We start from the raw sequence: 18913 nt of genomic DNA on the forward strand, positions 1-18913 counted from the left end.
ACAAGTAATTCTTTATATATGTATTTTTTGAGACAGGGTTACTCTATGTAGCCCTGGTCTTCCTACAAGTTGCTCTGTAGACCAGGCTAGCCTCTGCCTCTGAGTGCTGGGATTAAAGGCGTGTGCTATCACCACCACCCAGCATTCATTTATTGTTTAAATAGGTGCTCTTAGAATAACTTCTATTGTGATTGTGAATTAAAAGAACAAAGAAGCTGGGCATTGTAGATGGACTTTTCTTTGTGCTGCCAGCTCTCAAATAATGACATGGAGACTTATTAATTATGAAAGCTCAGCCTATAGCTTAGGCTTGTTCCTAACTAGCTCTTATAACTTAAATTAACCCATTTATATTAATCTATGTTTTACCATGTGGCTTTTTACCTTTTGTTCATTCTGTATGTCAATTCTTTCCATTCTTGTTGGCAACTCTCTTGAGCTTTGATTCATCTCCTGTTTCCTTCTCTCTGCCTGGAAGTCCCATCTATATTTCCTGCCTAGCTATTGGCCATTTAGCTCTTTATTAAATCAATCACAGCAAATATCTTCACACAGTGTACAAATATCCCACAACAGGATATTGTAGTGCACACCTTTAATCCCAGCACCACAGAAGCAGAGGCAGGTGGATCTCTGTGAGTTTGAAGCCAGCCTGGTTTATATTGTGAGTTCAAGGCCAGCTTGGCCTACATAATAAGACCCTGTCTCAAAAACAAAAATAAATAAAACAAACAGACAAAAAAAAACCACCACCAAGAAGAACAAAAAGAACCAAGAGATGGGAAATGGCTCTGTTGGAGATGGCTTAGCATGCCTGAACACTATGTTTAAACCTCAGTGTTACAATGAAACAGTGGTATCCACGTATAAACAGCTCTGGTGGCTCACACCAGTAATTCCAACATTCAGAAGGCTGGAGTGTGAGGCTAGCCTGGGCTACAGTGTGAACTCTAGGTCAGTCTATGTAACAGAAAGACCGTGTCTCAAAAAACCAAGTAAGTAAATAAATAAACATACATTATAGTCACACTGACTAGTTTTATATTTCCCCCACTTGATTCACTTTGCAAATTAGCCTTTTGTTTTGTTTTGAGACAGGGTTTCACTGTGTAGCCCTGCCTATCCTGGAACTCACTCTGTAGTACAGACTGGTGCCGAACTCAGAGATCTGTTGCTGGGATTAAAGACGTGTGCCACCACTGTCCAGCATTGTAAATTAGCCACTTCTATGTTACTATAGTAACCATCACATTCTGAACAAACTTATTTACTTTGACCATTTTGGGTGTTGATGTTGTTTAAAAATTTTGGCAGAATAAAGTGACTTTTAGTGATTATTTCATAGTTAAAGTTATTGCATAGTATTTCATAGGACAGTTTTCCCAAAGCCTATGTACTGAGTACTAAATACAAAATATTTTTAGGTTTTTTTTTTTTTTTTTTTTTTTTAATTGGGGCCTTGTTATATAGTCAGGCTGGCCTCGAACTCACAATCCTCCTCCTTCATCCTCCTAAAAATACTGAAATTAGAGGCCTGTATATGACATGACCACACCCAGCAAAAGCTGGATTCTTGATATACTGCCAATTTGTAGTTGCTTTTCAAAAAGTTGTAGTGACTTAGCCATGTAAAGGAGATCCTGTGTCACCACAGCCTCATCAGCACTGAGAATCGTGTGCACGTGTCTCTTAAGAGAGCTCGTTTCTAATGTGCAAACCTTCAAACACACGAGAGATGACATTTTCCTGTGGTGCACATTTGCCCCTCAATGCATTTCCTTTATTCTGAATCAGCTTTTCAAGGTTTTTTTTTTATTTCTCTTTTGGGTCAAGATGAGTTTTCATTTTTATTTGTTGTCATATATTAACAAACACTTCTTTGAGTCCATTGTCGGTATTTTATCCCTATTTTGATATTCAGAAGTCATCTCTACTGTGTAGTTAATCCTGGCAATCTCTTCTATAGTTTTTCCATGGCTTTTATATTTTGAAATCTTTTCTGTCTTCAAATTTATAATAACCTTTCAATTTTATTTTCTTCAGGTTTTACATATGGCCTCTAGTCCATCTGGAAATGATTTTGGTATGTGGTATGTAAAGTATTTATTGAAAAAAAAATAGTTTTAGTGAAACTGATGTGGTAGGCTAGACTCTTTAAAAACAGGAAGCATGTTTTATTCACTCTTGGGGTTCCTGGCCTTTCCCAGGCAGAAGTATGACTACACCCAGCCTCTGTCCTTAGGGTTCTAGAAGCCTGAGTATACTTAGGAATGAAGGCTTCTTACAGTAGACAGTATGCAGGCCACAGTATTCACAACATGCTCCTGGGGTCACAGCATCTCCCACCTTAGCTTTGTGCTCAGGAAAATGCTCCTGTAGCCCCTGGCGACTGCCCTGTCTCTGGCCAGGAGCGCCCCCTGGTGCCGCCTTTCAGTTGCCTGCGCTAACATGCCATGTGGGCAATTTTTTTTTCACTTGAAGAGTGCCTCCCCAGTCGAGGAGAAACCATTTTTTGTTACCTTTTAATAACAATAATAATAATTATTATTTTGATATGGAGTAGAGGAACTGTTAGGGTTAACTCAGCTACTATGGTCTTCCCAATGTCTGGAGCTGAGTTCCAATTGCTGCTCTAACTGGGGGTTTAAAACAAGGTCCATAAAATGTGCTAAAAGTGACCAGGCCATGGTGGCACACTCCTTTATTCCTAGCACTCAGGAGGCAGAGCCAGGTGGATCTCTGTTAGTTCAAGGCCAGCCTGGTCTACACAGCAAGATCCAGGACAGGCACCAAAATCACACAGAAAAACCCTGTCTCAGAACCCCCCCTCAAAAAAAAGTGCTAAAATTAAATTTTATTAGACAAGGAAGAATCCATGAAATTTTCAGAGAGCAGAGAGTTTAAAGAATCTGGTAGTTAGTGTTCAAAGTTAATTAAAGGCAATACAGGATAGTAATGCTGTAGAAAATATGTTGTTGACTATATTTGCAACTTTCTCAAACACCCCAGAAAGCTGCTAACAAGTAGAAGCCAAAGCATGACTACCAAAAGAAGCGCTGGGACAACGCTCTGCCTGCACACCAAGACCGAACTTAACTGTGTGTACAGAATAGCCTCGGCCAGGATTTATGTGACTAAAATCACAATAGCCACACGTTATGAATAATTATGGAAAGACACAATGAAGTGGACCATTAATGATGGCTACAGGGTCTACTAAGGCACCCCTTGCCACGGCATTTAAAAAATATGAGAGAGGGCTGGAGAGATGGCTCAGCCGTTAAAGGCTAGGCTCACAACCAAAAATATAAAAATATGAGAGAAAACATATATGATTTACTCTTCAGAGGGTTCTGTGGAAAGACTCCCCGTTTCTCTGGGACCTAAACCTTGCTCAGCATTTGACAAATGTTTGCGACTGACTGAACAGTGTCTGTCCTGTGCTTTACTGCTCCGGAAAGAGGGGGAACCTGCTTCCACTTCCCAGTCAGGGAAGCTCCGCACCTTGACCTCTCTTGGAAGGGCACAGCATCTGGCCCTGGCTACTGTTACTCCCTCATGTTGACCAACCTCCTGCCTTTCTCTTTAAATGTCTTCCGGAGGCCCTCTTTATTCCCTCCAGCTTTCCCTCTTTGTCATCTGATTCCCTACTCAGCAGTGTGCTCACTTTGTTTTATTTTTCCATTGCTGCCTTTCCTTAGGCGACTGCGGACTTTTTTTTTTTTGTTTTTGTTTTTTTTTTTTGTTTTGTTTTTTTTTTGAGACAGGGTTTCTCTGTGTCGCTTTGCGCCTTTCCTGGAGCTCACTTGGTAGCCCAGGCTGGCCTCGAACTCACAGAGATCCGCCTGCCTCTGCCTCCCGAGTGCTGGGATTAAAGGCGTGTGCCACCACCGCCCGGCTTGTGGACTTTTTCATCTTGTATGTTTTCCCCTTCGGAGGGAGCCTGTGAGTGTAGAAAGAGTGGTTCTCACGTGAGTGCGTTGATTCACATATACCAAGACAATTAAAAAGAATGCTTTGTTTGTCTCTGAGGTTGTTTCTTAGAACTCATATTTAAGCCTGGCATGGTGATGACACTTTACCTATAATCTCAGCACCAAGGGAGGCTGAGACAGGGTTGTGAACTAAAAGCCAGCGGGGGACCATGGAGATGGCTCACTTGGTCAGTGTTTGTTGCCAATACTAAAAACCCGAGTTATCACTGGATGGTGTGGCGCACGCCTCCAATCCCAGCACTCAGGAGGCAGAGCCAGGCAGATCTCTGTGAGTTCGAGGCCAGCCTGGTCTACAGAGTGAGTTCCAGGACAACCAGGACTACACAGAGAAACCCTGTCTCCAAAAACAAACAAACAAACAAACAAACAACGAACGAACGAACAAAAACCCTGAGTTATTTCCCGTCTTGTATATTATTAAAGGACCAGCCTTAATAATATACTTTCCAGGGGCTCAGAAGAGAAACTATGAACAGCAAGATTTATTTTCGGGAAATGAATCTAGGTACACCAAGCTCTTTGTCCATCTACGTTATTCCTCTGGGATAAAATCCTATCTAGATAGCTTCAGTTCTGTACTCAAGCCTAGTGCCTTTCTTGCCTGATTTGTCTCTACCTTTATCTGTCGTCCCCTCTAAGTTCTATCTTAATTTTCTCATCTTAGTTCTGCCTCATCTAGTTCCTTCTCATCTCGTTCTTACCCATCTAGTACTTTCCCATCTGGCTCTTCCTCATCTTCCATCCTGACCTCCAGTTCTCTATTCAGAAATTCTCTCCCACCCAAATCCTCAATATCCTCTCTTCGTTCTCCTTATACCTCAGTTCTCCTCAGTCTCTGAGGTGTTCAGTTATAAACCAAAGCCATAGCAATCCGTTGCCAGAGCAAGGTCACCAGGCTTGAATTCTTATGGGGTCATAAAGGTAGGTAAGGATTTTCCTCAGGCAGTGGTCCTCGGGCTATCTTTTTTTTTTTTTTTTAAAGATTTTTATTTATTATTTATATAATGTTCTGCCTGCATGTATGCCTGCAAGCCAGAAGAGGGCATCAGATCTCATTACAGATGGTTGTGAGCTACCATGTGGTTGCTGGGAATTGAACTCAGGACCTCTGGAAGAGCAGCCAGTGCTCTTAACTTCTGAGCCATCTCTCCAGCCCTCCTCAGTCTATCTTTTACAACTCAAATGAATGCTAACGATCAGTTATTCAAGAATGGAGTTTATGTGCTCAATCTATATTCCTAGAAGTGGTTAGGTAAGAAATTAGGAGTCTATTAGTAAGGCTGTAAGGGAGGAGGGTCTCACCCTAAATTGCACAAGAAATGAAGCTATCCTCCTGACCTAGGAGACAGGTGTTGTTTTGTTTGGCCTTGGATGCTTGATAGGTATTTTAGATAAATACACTGTTAGGAGTTCTTGGAAGCACGCATAGCATTACAAGAAAATCACTGTAGGAATCAGCTAATATATATAAAAAAGCTAAAATATCACCAAGACTTCTTAAGTGATAGTAGCTGAATTCCATTACGTTTTCCCGTGGCTTGCAGCACTCCCCAGAACCCACATAGTAGAAAGGAAGTACTGCCTCCTGCAAGCTGTCCTCTGTCTTCCCCTCATATGTCATGGTATGACCGTATAAGCACACACATACACACACACACACACACACACACACACACACACACACACACAATGTAAAATAATTTTTAGAAAAGGAAGGCAGCCTGGGCTACATAGTGAGACCTTGTTTTAAAAACAAACAAACAGGCTGGAGAGATGGCTCAGGAGTTAAGAGCAGTGACTGCTCTTCCAGAGGACTCCGGTTCAATTCCCAGCACCCACATGGCAGCTCACAACTGTCTGTATCTCTAGTTCCAGGGGATCTGATACCCTCACACCAATACATGTAAAATTAAATTGATTATCAACAAAACAAAACACTTATTGCATGGTTCAGAATTAGGATTAGAGTTACCGTGTTGAAATATGTCCCTAAGATGCATCTATGCTTCCATTTTTCTTTTTCTTTTTTTAAATTTAGTTTAAATTTTCATCAGCCTCTCTCTGACTTCTTATCTGATCCTGTAAGCACTTCCACACATGATGGTGTTGAGGGTGTACATTTGGTAACACAGGCTTGAATATAAGAACACATGACAATGATTTGTGACGGGATGACATGGATTAGGTCTGCACTAGGGTCATTGTCCCCTTGAAGCTCATATTTCTCACGTGTCTTTTCTGTTTCATTTATAGTAAGTACCCTAACATTTGAACAATTATTTTTGTATGAATCATATACATTCTTTAAGCACTTGAAATAATGAAGCTAAAAATAGTTTGTTTTTTCTGCCACTACCACCATCCCAGGTGGAGGAAATGATAATTCAGGGTGTGGGTCACACTCCCATCTTTGCCTTGTGACAGGTTGTCCTCACTGGGCCTCAGTATCCTGATAGTTAAAAACAAAGTAACAGCGATAGTCAATAGATTAGTTGTGAATATTTATTTCTGTAAAGCAGTTCTTGGCATATAATAGTACATTTCCGACATGATGGTGGAGGAAATGAGGATTTGCATCAAGAATAGAGAAGGTGATTGCAGATTAACGAAGGCAGCAGAGGACAGTACAACAGCCATGCTTATCTGAAGGACCGGGCAGAGACCAGATGTCTCAGTCTCTTTCTCCTTCAAATGTCGTGACCCTATCAGTTGCTGAGGACCAGTCAGAGAGAAACGATGCTCCCGGCAGGTTTCAAAGCACATTTATTGAGCTCCTGTTGGCTGAAGGAAGAGGAAGGGAAGGGCAGTGGAAGGGTGTACTGAAACTGTTTTAAGGCAAGCTTTAGGGAATAGGTCTTTGACTATGCGTAAATACTTTTTACTATTAAATTTTATTATTTTTTTCAGCAGGAAATATGGTTCAGTTCTCAGATTTCTATAGACGATACACAATGAACAGTCTCACTTTATCCTGGCTCTTTCAGTTTTCCTCTGGAGTTTGTATACAAATAAAGACAGTTGCTTTTTTTCTTTTTCCTTTACAAAAGAAAGCATGTTCATTGTAGTCATTAGTCTTATCCCTTGCTTTTAATTGAGAATATGAAGGCTTTCCAGCAAAGTGAAAGGCTCGCTTGTTGTGGTCAGTGCACAGGGTTTGTGATGGGATAAACCATGGCTAGTTCCTATTGCGAGTTCCTTTTGGCTGCTACAAAAGTGCTGCAAAGAATGCACTTGTTCTTGGGTCTGTATTTATAACAGCTTAAACTTTCCAAGTGATTGTAAATAGATGTTTCCAGATCGTTTTTCCAGGAATTACTACCAATCTGTAATTTTACTAGCATCATCCAACAGAGCCCAGCTTGGCTCTAAAAACACTGCTGATGTTTTCCCATGCACCTATGTTCCTTCTTGCAGTTGAAAATCAAGTTTTCTTTATGACTTTAGGAGGACATCCCCACTCTGATATTTTAAAGGAATTCACACCTGCCTTCTGGGGCTTCTCATAACTTCATATTTTAACTTTTAAGTGACCCTTTGGGGATGTATCTTATGTGGTATGAAGTCTGGATGAATCCTTTGGTTCCAGTTGGCTGCATAGATGTCTATAGACGATTTTATTAAAAAGCTGGTCTTAACTGGGCGGTGGTGGCACACACCTTTAATCTCAGCACTCAGGAGGCAGAGACAGGCAGATCTTTGTGAGTTCAAGGCCAGCCCGGTCTACAGACCTAGTTCCAGGAAAGCTAGGGCTACACAGAGAAACCCTGTCTCAAACAAACAAACAACCAGCTGGTCTTTTCTCCACTGTCTTCAAACATCATCTTATCACATCCAGAATTCCCGTGTGTCTGCATGTGTCTGTCTTTATAAAAATAATTTTTCCCCCCAGTGGCCCGGCATAGTCACACTCTTAGCTCGTGTTATCACAGTTCAGGTTTTATAGGATGTGTTTAGTCTGACAGAAGCAATGCCTCCTGAGTGCTTGTTGCTTTCTGATTTTTTTTTTTTGGCTCTTTTTTTGCCCCCACCTCCTCCCAGGTTCATATCCTGAAAAAAGAATCTGCAAACAGAATTTGTTTTTCCTTGCTATAGTTGCAAAACTAAAATTTTCTTCCTTTTAAGTACTATTGATCAATAAAAATACTAAACAGCCACAGCATAGTGGGCATTCTATTGCTCCTAAATTTGGGGAGAATGACTCCCATGATTTCTGGTAAGGTGATTGCTATTGTGCTGATATTTGTGTGTGAATTCTTTTTATGTGTGAGTGTTTTGCCTATGCATATGTGTCTGGTGCCCACAGAGGCCAGAAGAGTTGGTCAAATCCCTTGGAATTGGATACTGTAAGCTGCATATGGTGCTGGAATTGAATTCAGGACCTCTGGAAGAGCAGCCAGTACTCTTAACTGTTGAACCATCTTTCCAGTCCTTATGTGTGTGAAATTTAAACATCCAGAAATCTAAAAGATGCACAGAAAAGTATTTTAGTGTTGCAGAGATAACATAGATGATTACTGTACATCTTCTATTTAGAGTCCATGAATGCTAGCATCCTATCCCATCATGATATAATTACCAGAACTAACATTGGTTATATGTGTGTGCTGAGTCAGGTTAAAGAGGAATTCATTTATTTTTCTTTTTGAGTCTCTTTGGTAAAAATTGCATTCTATCTTGAGAGGGCTGCAGTCAGTGAGGATGTGGAAGTGATGGCTGGTTTGTGGTCCTAACAACTGCTGTGAGCCTGAGACCTTGGTGAGGGGAATGTGGGGTGGGGAAGGTGGTGTGTGTGTGTGTGTGTGTGTGTGTGTGTGTGTGTGTGTGTACCCATAGGTTTTCGTGAGCTGAAGTTCACTCACTTCTTAGGCATTACTAACAGTCCAGCACCAAGACCACTGAGAAAAATGGAAGGTAATGGATTTATCGACATGTTCTCAAAGCCCTAGAGAACCAGTCCCTTCAGGCTGCTGAGCTACTGGGAAATCACTTGGATTTAGAAGCAGGATCAGATTGAGAGAAGGTGAACTGGGACTCTCAAAAATGGAAACTCCAGAAAGGTCAGCAGCAGAAGGAAGAACTGCTTTCTGAAAAACTTGGGGAGTACAGAGAAATCCTTAGTGAGAGAGACTCTGTTTGAGAAGGAGCCTGAAGAAGTGGTTTGCCATTTCCACAGAGACCTCACATTCAGGTGTAAAATACTAGACAGATATTCATCAAGAAACATGTTGAAACCGAATTTTTGAAGCTAAATATGGAAAGGGTGCCATTTCTTTGTGAGTGACTTAAAGTCACTCGGCTCTTTTAAAAGACAGAAAATGCAGGATTGTGCTGTCAGATTTACCGACCTAGGGAATACAGATGGCTTCACTATGAAACTTTAGAATGGAGTTTCGGGTGTTCCAGTATTATGAATCATTGGGAAAATTTAATGGCGCCACCATCTCAGAGCCAGGAGAAGTTGGGGACAAACTTCACAGAGCTGGAAAGGAAAACTATTTGAGGAAAGAGACAGGATCTTCCCAATTTTGCTCTAGTTCTTTGCAAACCATTTATTTATCTGTTTACTTAAGATTTAAGCATGCTTTCTAAAAGCTATTGATTTGGTACATAGACCATCTGATATTTAGATTTCAGCATTCCTCACTGACCCATCACATGGAAAGACAACTTACGAGGTTTTCTGTGGCCTTTGTGTCTTAAGTGAGCCATCTCTCCAGCTCTTGTAGTTTCTTTCTTCTTCCATTTTAAAGTAATCTTAATTAGGTTTCTGTATAAATGCTATTCTTTCAAGTGTGTCTTCTAGGGTAAGTAGGTTAGAAGTTGAATAACTATATTTATTCCACATAAACTGTCAGTTTGTGCTCTGTGTTTGTTGGGGCTAGTTCGGGTAAGTTGCCTAGAAAGTCATATATTCTAGGTGTTAAGTTTTATTTCAAAAATTATGCAAACAGCATTTTTCTTAACTTAAAAAAAAAATCTCGTTTTGCTCTGTATTCTCCACTGTTGAGATTTTTTTTCTCATAGTGGTATGTATGTTGATTTTTTTCAACAAACCTATTTGTTTTCCTTTTTTAAAACTCATTATGTTTGACTTTATTCCTGTTTTTTATAATTCTTTTAATTTTCTGTTTTCTCTAAATGTTGACACACATTTAACTAATTCGGTTTTTTTTATGTTACTATTTAAGATGGTAAATTCTAACTCCTCTATATTTACCCACTAGTAATAATCTGTTTACATTACTGTTCTCAAGGTTCCTACAGCTTTGATTGGTGTTTTCTTTCAGCACAGCTGTGTAATAGTTGTGACAGTGAGATGGCACAGTAGGCTTGCCACCAAATGTAGTGGTATTTGCTTCGCCCATGACCTTGGGCTATAGGGCCTGAAGGAGGTGGTGCTCCTGCCATTGTCTGTGACCTGACCCTTCTCCCCGCTCCTGCCTGTGAGGTGGATTTGCTCCCAGTCAGATCAGAGGACGACTTCAGCTGTCTACTCCGTTCTGTAATCGTGAGTGTATTTCCTCAATTTATATCTTAATAAATCCCTATTACCCATTAAATAGACTCATGTGGATTGATCATAATAACCAAAGGCCTAGTGACCTGAGCTTCCATCCCGGGAACCTGCATAAAGGTAAAAGGAGAAAACTAACTCCTAAAATTTGCCCTCTGAGCACTACACATGTGCCATGGCATACAGGCATGCATGCACAACATAAATAAATAAACATTAAAAAGGGAGAAAAGATTTTGGGCTGGTGAGATGGCTTAGTGGGCAATGGCACTGAGGACCTGGGTTCAATCCCTGGAACCCACATGATGGAAGGAGAGAATCAACTTCCACATGTTGCCCTTTGGCCTCCACAAGATGCATGTTCAACACCCTTCCAAATAAATATAAGCTTTTTAAAAAGCTCAGAGTTTAGAAAGGTTTTATGATTATTTGTCTATTTCTCTTTAGATTTAGGCCACTGGTTGTATTTTGTTACATCATTTGTCTGTTTATAACGTCCTTATTGCTGGACAACATCCATTTGCTACTTCTCTGAGCAAGGATTATCACTGGTAGGTTGTGTCTCTTCCTGCCACAATCTGACTCAGTCTTCATATTCTGTCTTGATCTTTCTTTAAATACTCTGAGCTGACTTCTCAGACATGCATGACGTCATCTGACTGGGCTAGTGCATGCAGAACAGCCTAGACACCTGCCCAAGCTCAGTCAACATGTCTTCCAGAGCTGAAAGGCTTCCTTCACCTGCCTGCTCCCTTCAAACATGGCATTTCTTCAGGGTTTCTCTTTGAAGCCACAGCTTTTGCTCTATTTCTCTCTTTCTCTCTGGAAAAAAAAAAAAGTGGGCTCAGGAAGCCTCTGAGCTTCTCTTATATTCTGCCCTGCTCCCAGGTGACCCTCTCATGTTCAGGGGTCTTTCACTGCCATTGTCTGGCTATAGTGATGTACACTGCAACACCTCTTTCTCCTTCCTCTACCAACTTTCAGCAGCACAGTTCTGCTCTTAATCCAGTTCCCAGACTTAATCCCCAACCCCACACTTTTGCATTCCCCAAGGGGCTCTGATTCTGAGGATATCTGGTTTTCCAGGTGTCTCTATTATCTCACACTGGCTGGTTTCTTTCCCTCTTATCCCTGCACTCTTCCTGTGGTATTGGTCCAGTCTTTGGCTCTCACTACATCCTGGAGTTTCTTTGGGTCTCACAAGTTCATGGATTACAGAACGTGCAGAGTTGATTCTTCTGTGTTCATTTGTCACTTGGTATGGTTTTCAGAAAGGAAGACATCTGGGCCTCAGCTGTGGCAAAGTGCCTTTTAGAAGTCAATTCTGGATTTTCATGCCTTTAAAATATACCTTGTGTAGCAGGATGATGGTCTGAGGATAAGGCATTCAATATAGTTAGACTCATAGTTTAACCCAGTAGAACAGAAGATTGTTCTACTTGTAGCCTTCCTTTTTTGTTTGTTTGTTTGTTTTGTTTTTTTTTGTTTTTCGAGACAGGGTTTCTCTGTGTAGCTTTGCACCTTTCCTGGATCTCGCTCTGTAGACCAGGCTGGCCTCGAACTCACAAAGATCTGCCTGGCTCTGCCTCCCGAGTGCTGGGATTAAAGGCGTGCGCCACCACAAGATAAACAAAAATAATAAATAAAAAGAGAAAACCATTGCAGCCTTCTTAATGTATTGTATTTAAGACTTGCCGGGGCTGGAGAGATGGCTCAGAGGTCAAGAGCACTGACTGCTCTTCCAGAGGTCCTGAGTTCAATTCCCAGCAACCACATGGTGGTTCACAACCATCTGTAATGAGATCTGGTGCCCTCTTCTGGTCCGCAGGTGTACATGCAGGCAGAACACTGTATACATAATAAATAAATAAATCTTTAAAAAAAAAAAGACTTGCCAACAGTAGTTCTTTTTGCTAAAATAAACAGAAAGAATGATATTTTAAATTAATTAGTTTTATATTTCTGGAAGTTGAGGCTGGGGTCGTGCACATTCTAGAACACTCTACCTGAGATGCATCCCTGAGGAGGGAAGTATAGGTGCTCTACAACTTACTCCGGCATTTGGCCCAATAAGGCGTCGTAAATTGAAAACATCATTCTGAAAATTTACCTGACCTGCTGAATATCATAGCTTCACATAGCCTCCCATGCACAGACAGGTTCAGAGTATTTAACCTGGACTATAGCTGGGCAAAATCATCTAATCTAACAAAACCTACTTAATAATAAAGTATTGATAATCTTTCACATTTGTTGAATATAGCATTTTTCAGTGTTCTTTCGGGGACTAGATGCAGGACCCTCACAAGTCCCTTACATAAAATGGTACTGTATTTGCACATAGCCTACACATCCTGTTTTCCTTAATTATCTGCCAATTGATTGCAATGCCTAGTTTAGTGGATGTGCTGTGTAAATATCAGTTACAGTGTATTGTTTTGAAAATAATAAGTGGAGAAGTTTGTACAAGTTAATACAATTCTTTTCCTAAATATTTTCAGATCTGTGGTCAGTTCTCAGCCTAAAACTCCAAAAGTGCAGTCAGCACACTGCACCTATGACCACAGAGACCCCTGGAGGCACAGCAACTGTGAGCCATTACTGTGACTGGAGGCTGAGCCTTGCTCTTTCTGCCAAGCAATGGACCTGGGGTTCTGTGTTCAGACTGCCTACTGATAGCTTAGGAAAAGACCCAAGTGTAGTTTCTGCTGAATGACTCTGTCACAGTGTTGTAGCAGCCCAAATTGAATGACAAACCATCATAAGCCAGAGACCTATTTCTTGGCCATAGCTACCTGGACAGAGTTAACAACATTCTATCAATGTTCATTGGCCCAAGACAGCTCCCTTTGGCTTCCCCTAAAAGCACTTCTTTTTTTTTTTTTTTTGGTTTTTCGAGACAGGGTTTCTCTGTGTAGCTTTGCGCCTTTCCTGGAACTCGCTTTGGAGACCAGGCTGGCCTCGAACTCACAGAGATCCGCCTGGCTCTGCCTCCCGAGTGCTGGGATCAAAGGCGTGCGCCACCACCGCCCGGCCCTAAAAGCACTTCTACACCAGAATTCACTTTGTAGACCTCCTACCCAGCACTCTAGACAGAAGAAGTAGAAGCCCAGAGCCTTGAGCTTCCACAGTGCCTCTTTCTTTTTTTTCCCCCCTGGAGCTGAGGACCGAACCCAGGGCCTTGCACTTACTAGGCAAGCACTCTACCACTGAGCTAAATCCCCAACCCTAAAATTTATTTATTTTTTAAATATGTATGAGTGCTCTATGTACATGTATGACTTTGTGCCAAAGAGGGCATCAGGTCCCACTATAGATGGTTGTGAACCACCATGTAGTTGCTAAGAATTGAACTCAGGACCTGAAGAAGAGCAGCCAGTGCTCTTAACCACTGAGCCAACTCTCCAGCCCCACAGTGCCTCTTTCCTACTCACCTGCACTAGCAGCCCTGCCCGACTTTTACCTCTCATCCTGGGAGAGATGTCCCTTTTCTCCAAGACTACAATCTTTCCATAGCTTCTATCTTTTATCTCTTTGACTTTTAAAACTTCACCAGTAATCTTTGCCTCTTCAGCTTTCATTTACAAATAAACTTACCTCTTCATCCCAAAACAGAACCAAAGGACCACACACATTCCTTGTCTCTTGCCTCCTCTTTCTCTGGGCAGTACACACAGCCTCTTCCCCAAGCATGGGCCACCAACTCTCCCAGCCATTGTACTTGCCGGGCGGGCTCCCTCCACAATGGACACTGCTGTCACTAAGAGAAAGCCAATGCTGTTCCAATGACTGGAGCCAACCACTTCCTTCTCTAAACCCCATCAAGACACAATACTCAGTATCTTGACTTCTAGAAAAAGCAATACAATTTCACTGGTCTTTTGCCGTTAACTCAGTTCTCACTCTTTACTGGGCTTCTGTCTGTCCCCACTGCTGTGGGATGTTCTGTATGGCAAATGTGTTGCTGATTAGTCAATAAATAAAACACTGATTGGCCATTGGCTAGGCAGGAAGTATAGCCGGGACAAGGAGGAGAATAAAGCTGGGAAGTGGAAGGCTGAGTCAGAGAGAGCCCAGCCGCCTCGATGACAAACAGCATGTGAAGATGCCGGTAAGCCACGAGCCACGTGGCAAGGTATAGATTTATAGAAATGGATTAATTTAAGCTGTAAGAACAGTTAGCAAGAAGCCTGCCATGGCCATACAGTTTGTAAGTCTCTGTGTTTACTTGGTCGGGTCTGAGCGGCTGTGGGACTGGCGGGTGACAGAGATTTGCCCTGATCGTGGGCCAGGAAGGAAAACTCTAGCTACATCCCACAGCACAACTTCATTTTGCCATCTGCTTTTGAGCTCAAATCTGAGGCAAAAGACACCTAGTATTTTTTTTTTTTTTGCACCTTTTCTGCTCATGGCAATGTTCAAATGTAAGCAATTACAAATCATTTAGAATATTATTGCTTAAAAAATTTACTTCAATTTGTAAAGTTTATGTGAAAGTGCTTGCAAATGATATTTTCTTATGGACTGGAAGAGAAAACAATCATTCTTTTTTTTTTTTTTTTTTTTTTTTTGGTTTTTCGAGACAGGGTTTCTCTGTGTAGCTTTGCGCCTTTCCTGGGACTCACTTGGTAGCCCAGGCTGGCCTCGAACTCATAGAGATCCGCCTGGCTCTGCCTCCCGAGTGCTGGGATTAAAGGCGTGCGCCACCACCGCCCGGCCAATCATTCTTTTAAAAAGTGTTGATTTTGCCGGGTGGCAGTGGTGCACACCTTTAATCCCAGCACTCAGGAGGCAGAGCCAGGCGGATCTCTGTGAGTTCAAGGCCAGCCTGGGCTACAGAGCGAGTTCCAGGACAGGCTCCAAAACTACACGGAGAAACTCTGTCTGGAAAAAAACAAACAAACAAACAAACAAACAAACAAAAAGTGTTGGTTTTGTTGTTTTGTTGCAGGCAAACTGAAGCTTGAATTTAGGTGAGGGAGATGTGACACATGAGAATTTACAGAAAAAAAAATGTGGCGTGTCTATAGTGGCATTCTTTTTTGGTACTTTATCAGTGACTGTTAGGTTTCAAACCCTGGACAAAAGGCTGAGGTGCCTGTTTAACATATCAAAGCGTACGCTGGCCAGCTAGTTTCCCCAGTATCCCTCAGTTCCTCCCAACCTGTTGCAGGGCTCTCCTGGTTGAACACCCCACTCCTTCCCTAAATTCTCCAGCCCAGAGGCTGGGCTGTCTTTCCTCCAGTGGCCCCTCCCTATATAATCCAGCCATTTAGGTTATCCCTCCTCTTTGGGGCCTCCTGGCTGCCGCACCTAGTTTCCCCTACTCCCTCTCTACACATGGCTCAGGGTCATGTCCACTGTGGACTCTCCCAGATGTCCTTCACCATACTAGGAGCAGTCATGTTCTCTCTCTCTCTCTCTCTCTCTCTCTCTCTCTCTCTCTCTCTCTCTCTCTTTCATTCAGTAACAAATCCGACTACAGCAATATTATGGAGATGATACAGTAGTCCAGGAGCCCAGAAAGGGGACACAGAACCATAAAGGTTGGTTTCCATCAGTGATGTCCATGGGGTCTTAGGAAAAGCACTTCACGTTGAAGTTCTCAGTAACTTTATTTTCTAAAAATATGCCCTAGGGGCATGTTTTCTTCCACAACATCCTTTAAAAATAAACAGAAACAAAAAGCTGATCTCAGCACAGGCTGGACGGAGTCAGCCCAGTGCCGCTCGGAAAGCGTTCAGGTCCCTCAGGAGCAGTTCTGCACCCGGCCTCTGCAGGGCGCGGGCCTCCCAGCAGCTCCGGAGGATGCGCTGCAGCGACTGTCCCGTCGGGGAGGCGGTGAACACGGCCCCCGCCAGCGACGGGCGCAGATTGTAGGCCACCACGGCGTACTGCACGCACTGAGGCTCGCCAGAGTAAGGCACCTCCCTGGTGGTCATCTGCCAGAGGGTGATGCCGAAAGAGTAGATGTCGGCTTTGGGCGTGGCGGTCTCTCCTTTCAAGAGCTCCGGAGCTTGGTGCGTGTAGGTGCCTCCTATGTGGTGAGGGGGCGTCTGCCTGCACCACAGATCTTGCAGCTTCTGGGAGCAGCCGAAGTCACTAATCTTACAGACGTCCTGCTCACTGATCAAAATGTTCGCTGGCTTCAGGTCCAAGTGCAAAATGCTTTGTGAGTGGAGGAAAAGTAAGCCGTTTACAATATCTAGGGAATACTTAAGGCACTTCCCCAAACTCAGTTGCTCTCTGCTGCAGCTTAGAGGCCCCGGAGAGCGGGGGACACCATAGATGACTTGGTGTAGAGTCACATTGCCCCCAAACTCCATGATTATGGTACCTAGGCTGTTGGAGCCCTTGGGCGTGCGCGTGCTGGCAGCCACAACCCGGACTATGTTGTCGTGGCGCAGCCTTGCAATATTGAGTTCAGCCCAGAAACTCCGCTGGGATGCACGTAGGTTCTTGGTGCACTTGTTCACTTGCTTTATGGCCACAGGAACACCGTGGTAAGTGGCTTTGTACACCGAGCCAAACCCTCCAGAGCCCAGCCTGTGCAGCAGGCATACCTGTTCCCAGTCGATGGAGCACCAGGCCAGCCGGCGTGGCAGCCGCGGGGCCCGAGGAGGAGTGGCCCCCAGAAAGAGCTTCTCTGCCTTCCTCGGGACCACCAAGGGGCTGCTGCAGGGCCGCGAGTCCACCGACGGCGACAGCTCACCAGGGAGGTAGCGACACAGGGCTAGGGGCGATGGCATCACACCTTCAAGTGGGAGAGGCACCAGGAGCACTAGGGAGAAATGATTAGGAAGAACCGGGAGGAGTTTGGAAGCATGGCTGAAGATTCCTGCCTTCGCCCTAACCCCTTTCGCTCCTTCCTTGTATTCTCAAAACGAGCCACATCTGCGCTATCACTCAGCGAGATGGGGGTGGGGGAAGATGAAGCGTGGCAGTCTCTTTCAGATGAAACCATTGCTCTCTCATAGTTAAAGGGAGTTCTTAGGAAAACGACCCCTCACTGGTTAAAGAGCACTGGCCTGCCTCAGGGCTCACCTCTCCTTTAAACTATGTCTTTAATCATGATACAATGAGAACGATTTTCAAACACCATCTGATGAGCATTAGTCGGTCCTTAGACTGAAGAGGAGGAAAAAAAGCACAGTGAACTCGGTGCACTTTTCAGGCTATAATGATTGTTAGTGCTGGTCTCCAGGTGCATTAAATCACTCCCAGCAGCTATTGGCTGCAAGAGCTGCCATACAAACAGCAGACATTTGTTGAACTACTTGCCAAGATCATTAGATGCAACCTTCATAAGAATTAAAAATTGTAACTTTGATATCATTCATTGATCCAAATAGAATTAGTGATGCAAGTCAACACACACCACCTCCTAAGTTCATCAGAGCCAAATTCTGATGCTGTATTCGATTTTTACAGCAAGATAACAAGACTTCCTAGCAACACCCTGACTTCCTACCTGTCCTTCCTTTCAGGTCAGGTCACCCCCAGCTTGCAAGACAGATTCTAGACCACAGCCAACAAGTGACTGGAATTTAACACAGAGTTGCAGGGAGGAAAAGTGATTTTGATGTGATTGTGATGACCATAGCTGTAAATAACAGCAAGCATAGGAAAACCAGGAGAAACAGACATGGCACAGAATCACAGGGATCCATCTACAATATAGAAAAGCAGATACTGAACATAAACTCAGGGTCTGGCCACCAAACCACAGATTCATCTTTTCTGATTTTTGTAATAAAGCATTCATTTCATGCCATATTTTTGGGGGAAAAGAAGAGAACAACAATCTTACTCTGTCATTCAAAACAATCTCTGAAAGTGTCATTCAATACAGTATCAGAATTCTTCCCTCTGATGAACTTAGGAGGTGTGTGTAGTTTAACTTGTATTACTGATTCTATTTGGATCAATGACACTAAAGTTACAATTTTTAATTATGAAGGTTACACACTACCACACTACACTTTTCAGCTGCTTGGTAAAGTTTTTTGGTTTTTGTTTTTCTTACAGGTGACAAGTGACTACTTTTTATGTGACAGCTATGTGCTTCTAATTTTAGAACTACAGGTTTTGAGAAGGCAAATTAATAAAAGAGAGCTATTTCTATAAACAATTCAAAATTCATACAACTCCAAGTTTCTACTTGATGGTAATAATATCGTTTAGTCTGTCACCTTGGTCATAATATTTAATTTTTTGAATCTCAATGCTCTATGTAAGAAATTAGGATAATAATAATTATTAAAATAAATATTTTGGGAGAATAAAAGTTGGGTAGTTCTGAACAGAGGAACAGGAGAAAAATATTAAAAATGTAAACTGTAGAGCATTTTAATAGAATCCTCATTTAGTGCAATTGTGCCAAACCCCAAATAAAAAAGGAAAA

At 42.6% G+C, this 18913-nt stretch overlaps 1 protein-coding gene and 1 pseudogene across 1 annotated transcript; one reads left to right on the top strand and one right to left on the bottom strand.

Moving 5' to 3' along the window:
- The first annotated feature begins 8863 nt into the window (after positions 1-8863).
- LOC131904454 (thioredoxin domain-containing protein 9-like) lies at positions 8864-9564 on the top strand (annotated as a pseudogene).
- A 6659-nt stretch (positions 9565-16223) lies between these two features.
- On the bottom strand, positions 16224-17258 carry Mos (MOS proto-oncogene, serine/threonine kinase). The gene has a single exon (XM_059255635.1). The coding sequence runs from the start codon at positions 17256-17258 to the stop codon at positions 16224-16226; it is 1035 nt and encodes a 344-aa protein (XP_059111618.1).
- Between the last annotated feature and the right edge of the window lie 1655 nt (positions 17259-18913).

The sequence above is a fragment of the Peromyscus eremicus genome, chromosome 2, assembly GCF_949786415.1.
Source record: "Peromyscus eremicus chromosome 2, PerEre_H2_v1, whole genome shotgun sequence".
NCBI lineage: Eukaryota > Metazoa > Chordata > Mammalia > Rodentia > Cricetidae > Peromyscus > Peromyscus eremicus.

Bases quoted from the DNA above. Each gene is read 5' to 3' on its own strand.
- Mos (XM_059255635.1), bottom strand. From the start codon at position 17,258: ATGCCATCGCCCCTAGCCCTGTGTCGCTACCTCCCTGGTGAGCTGTCG.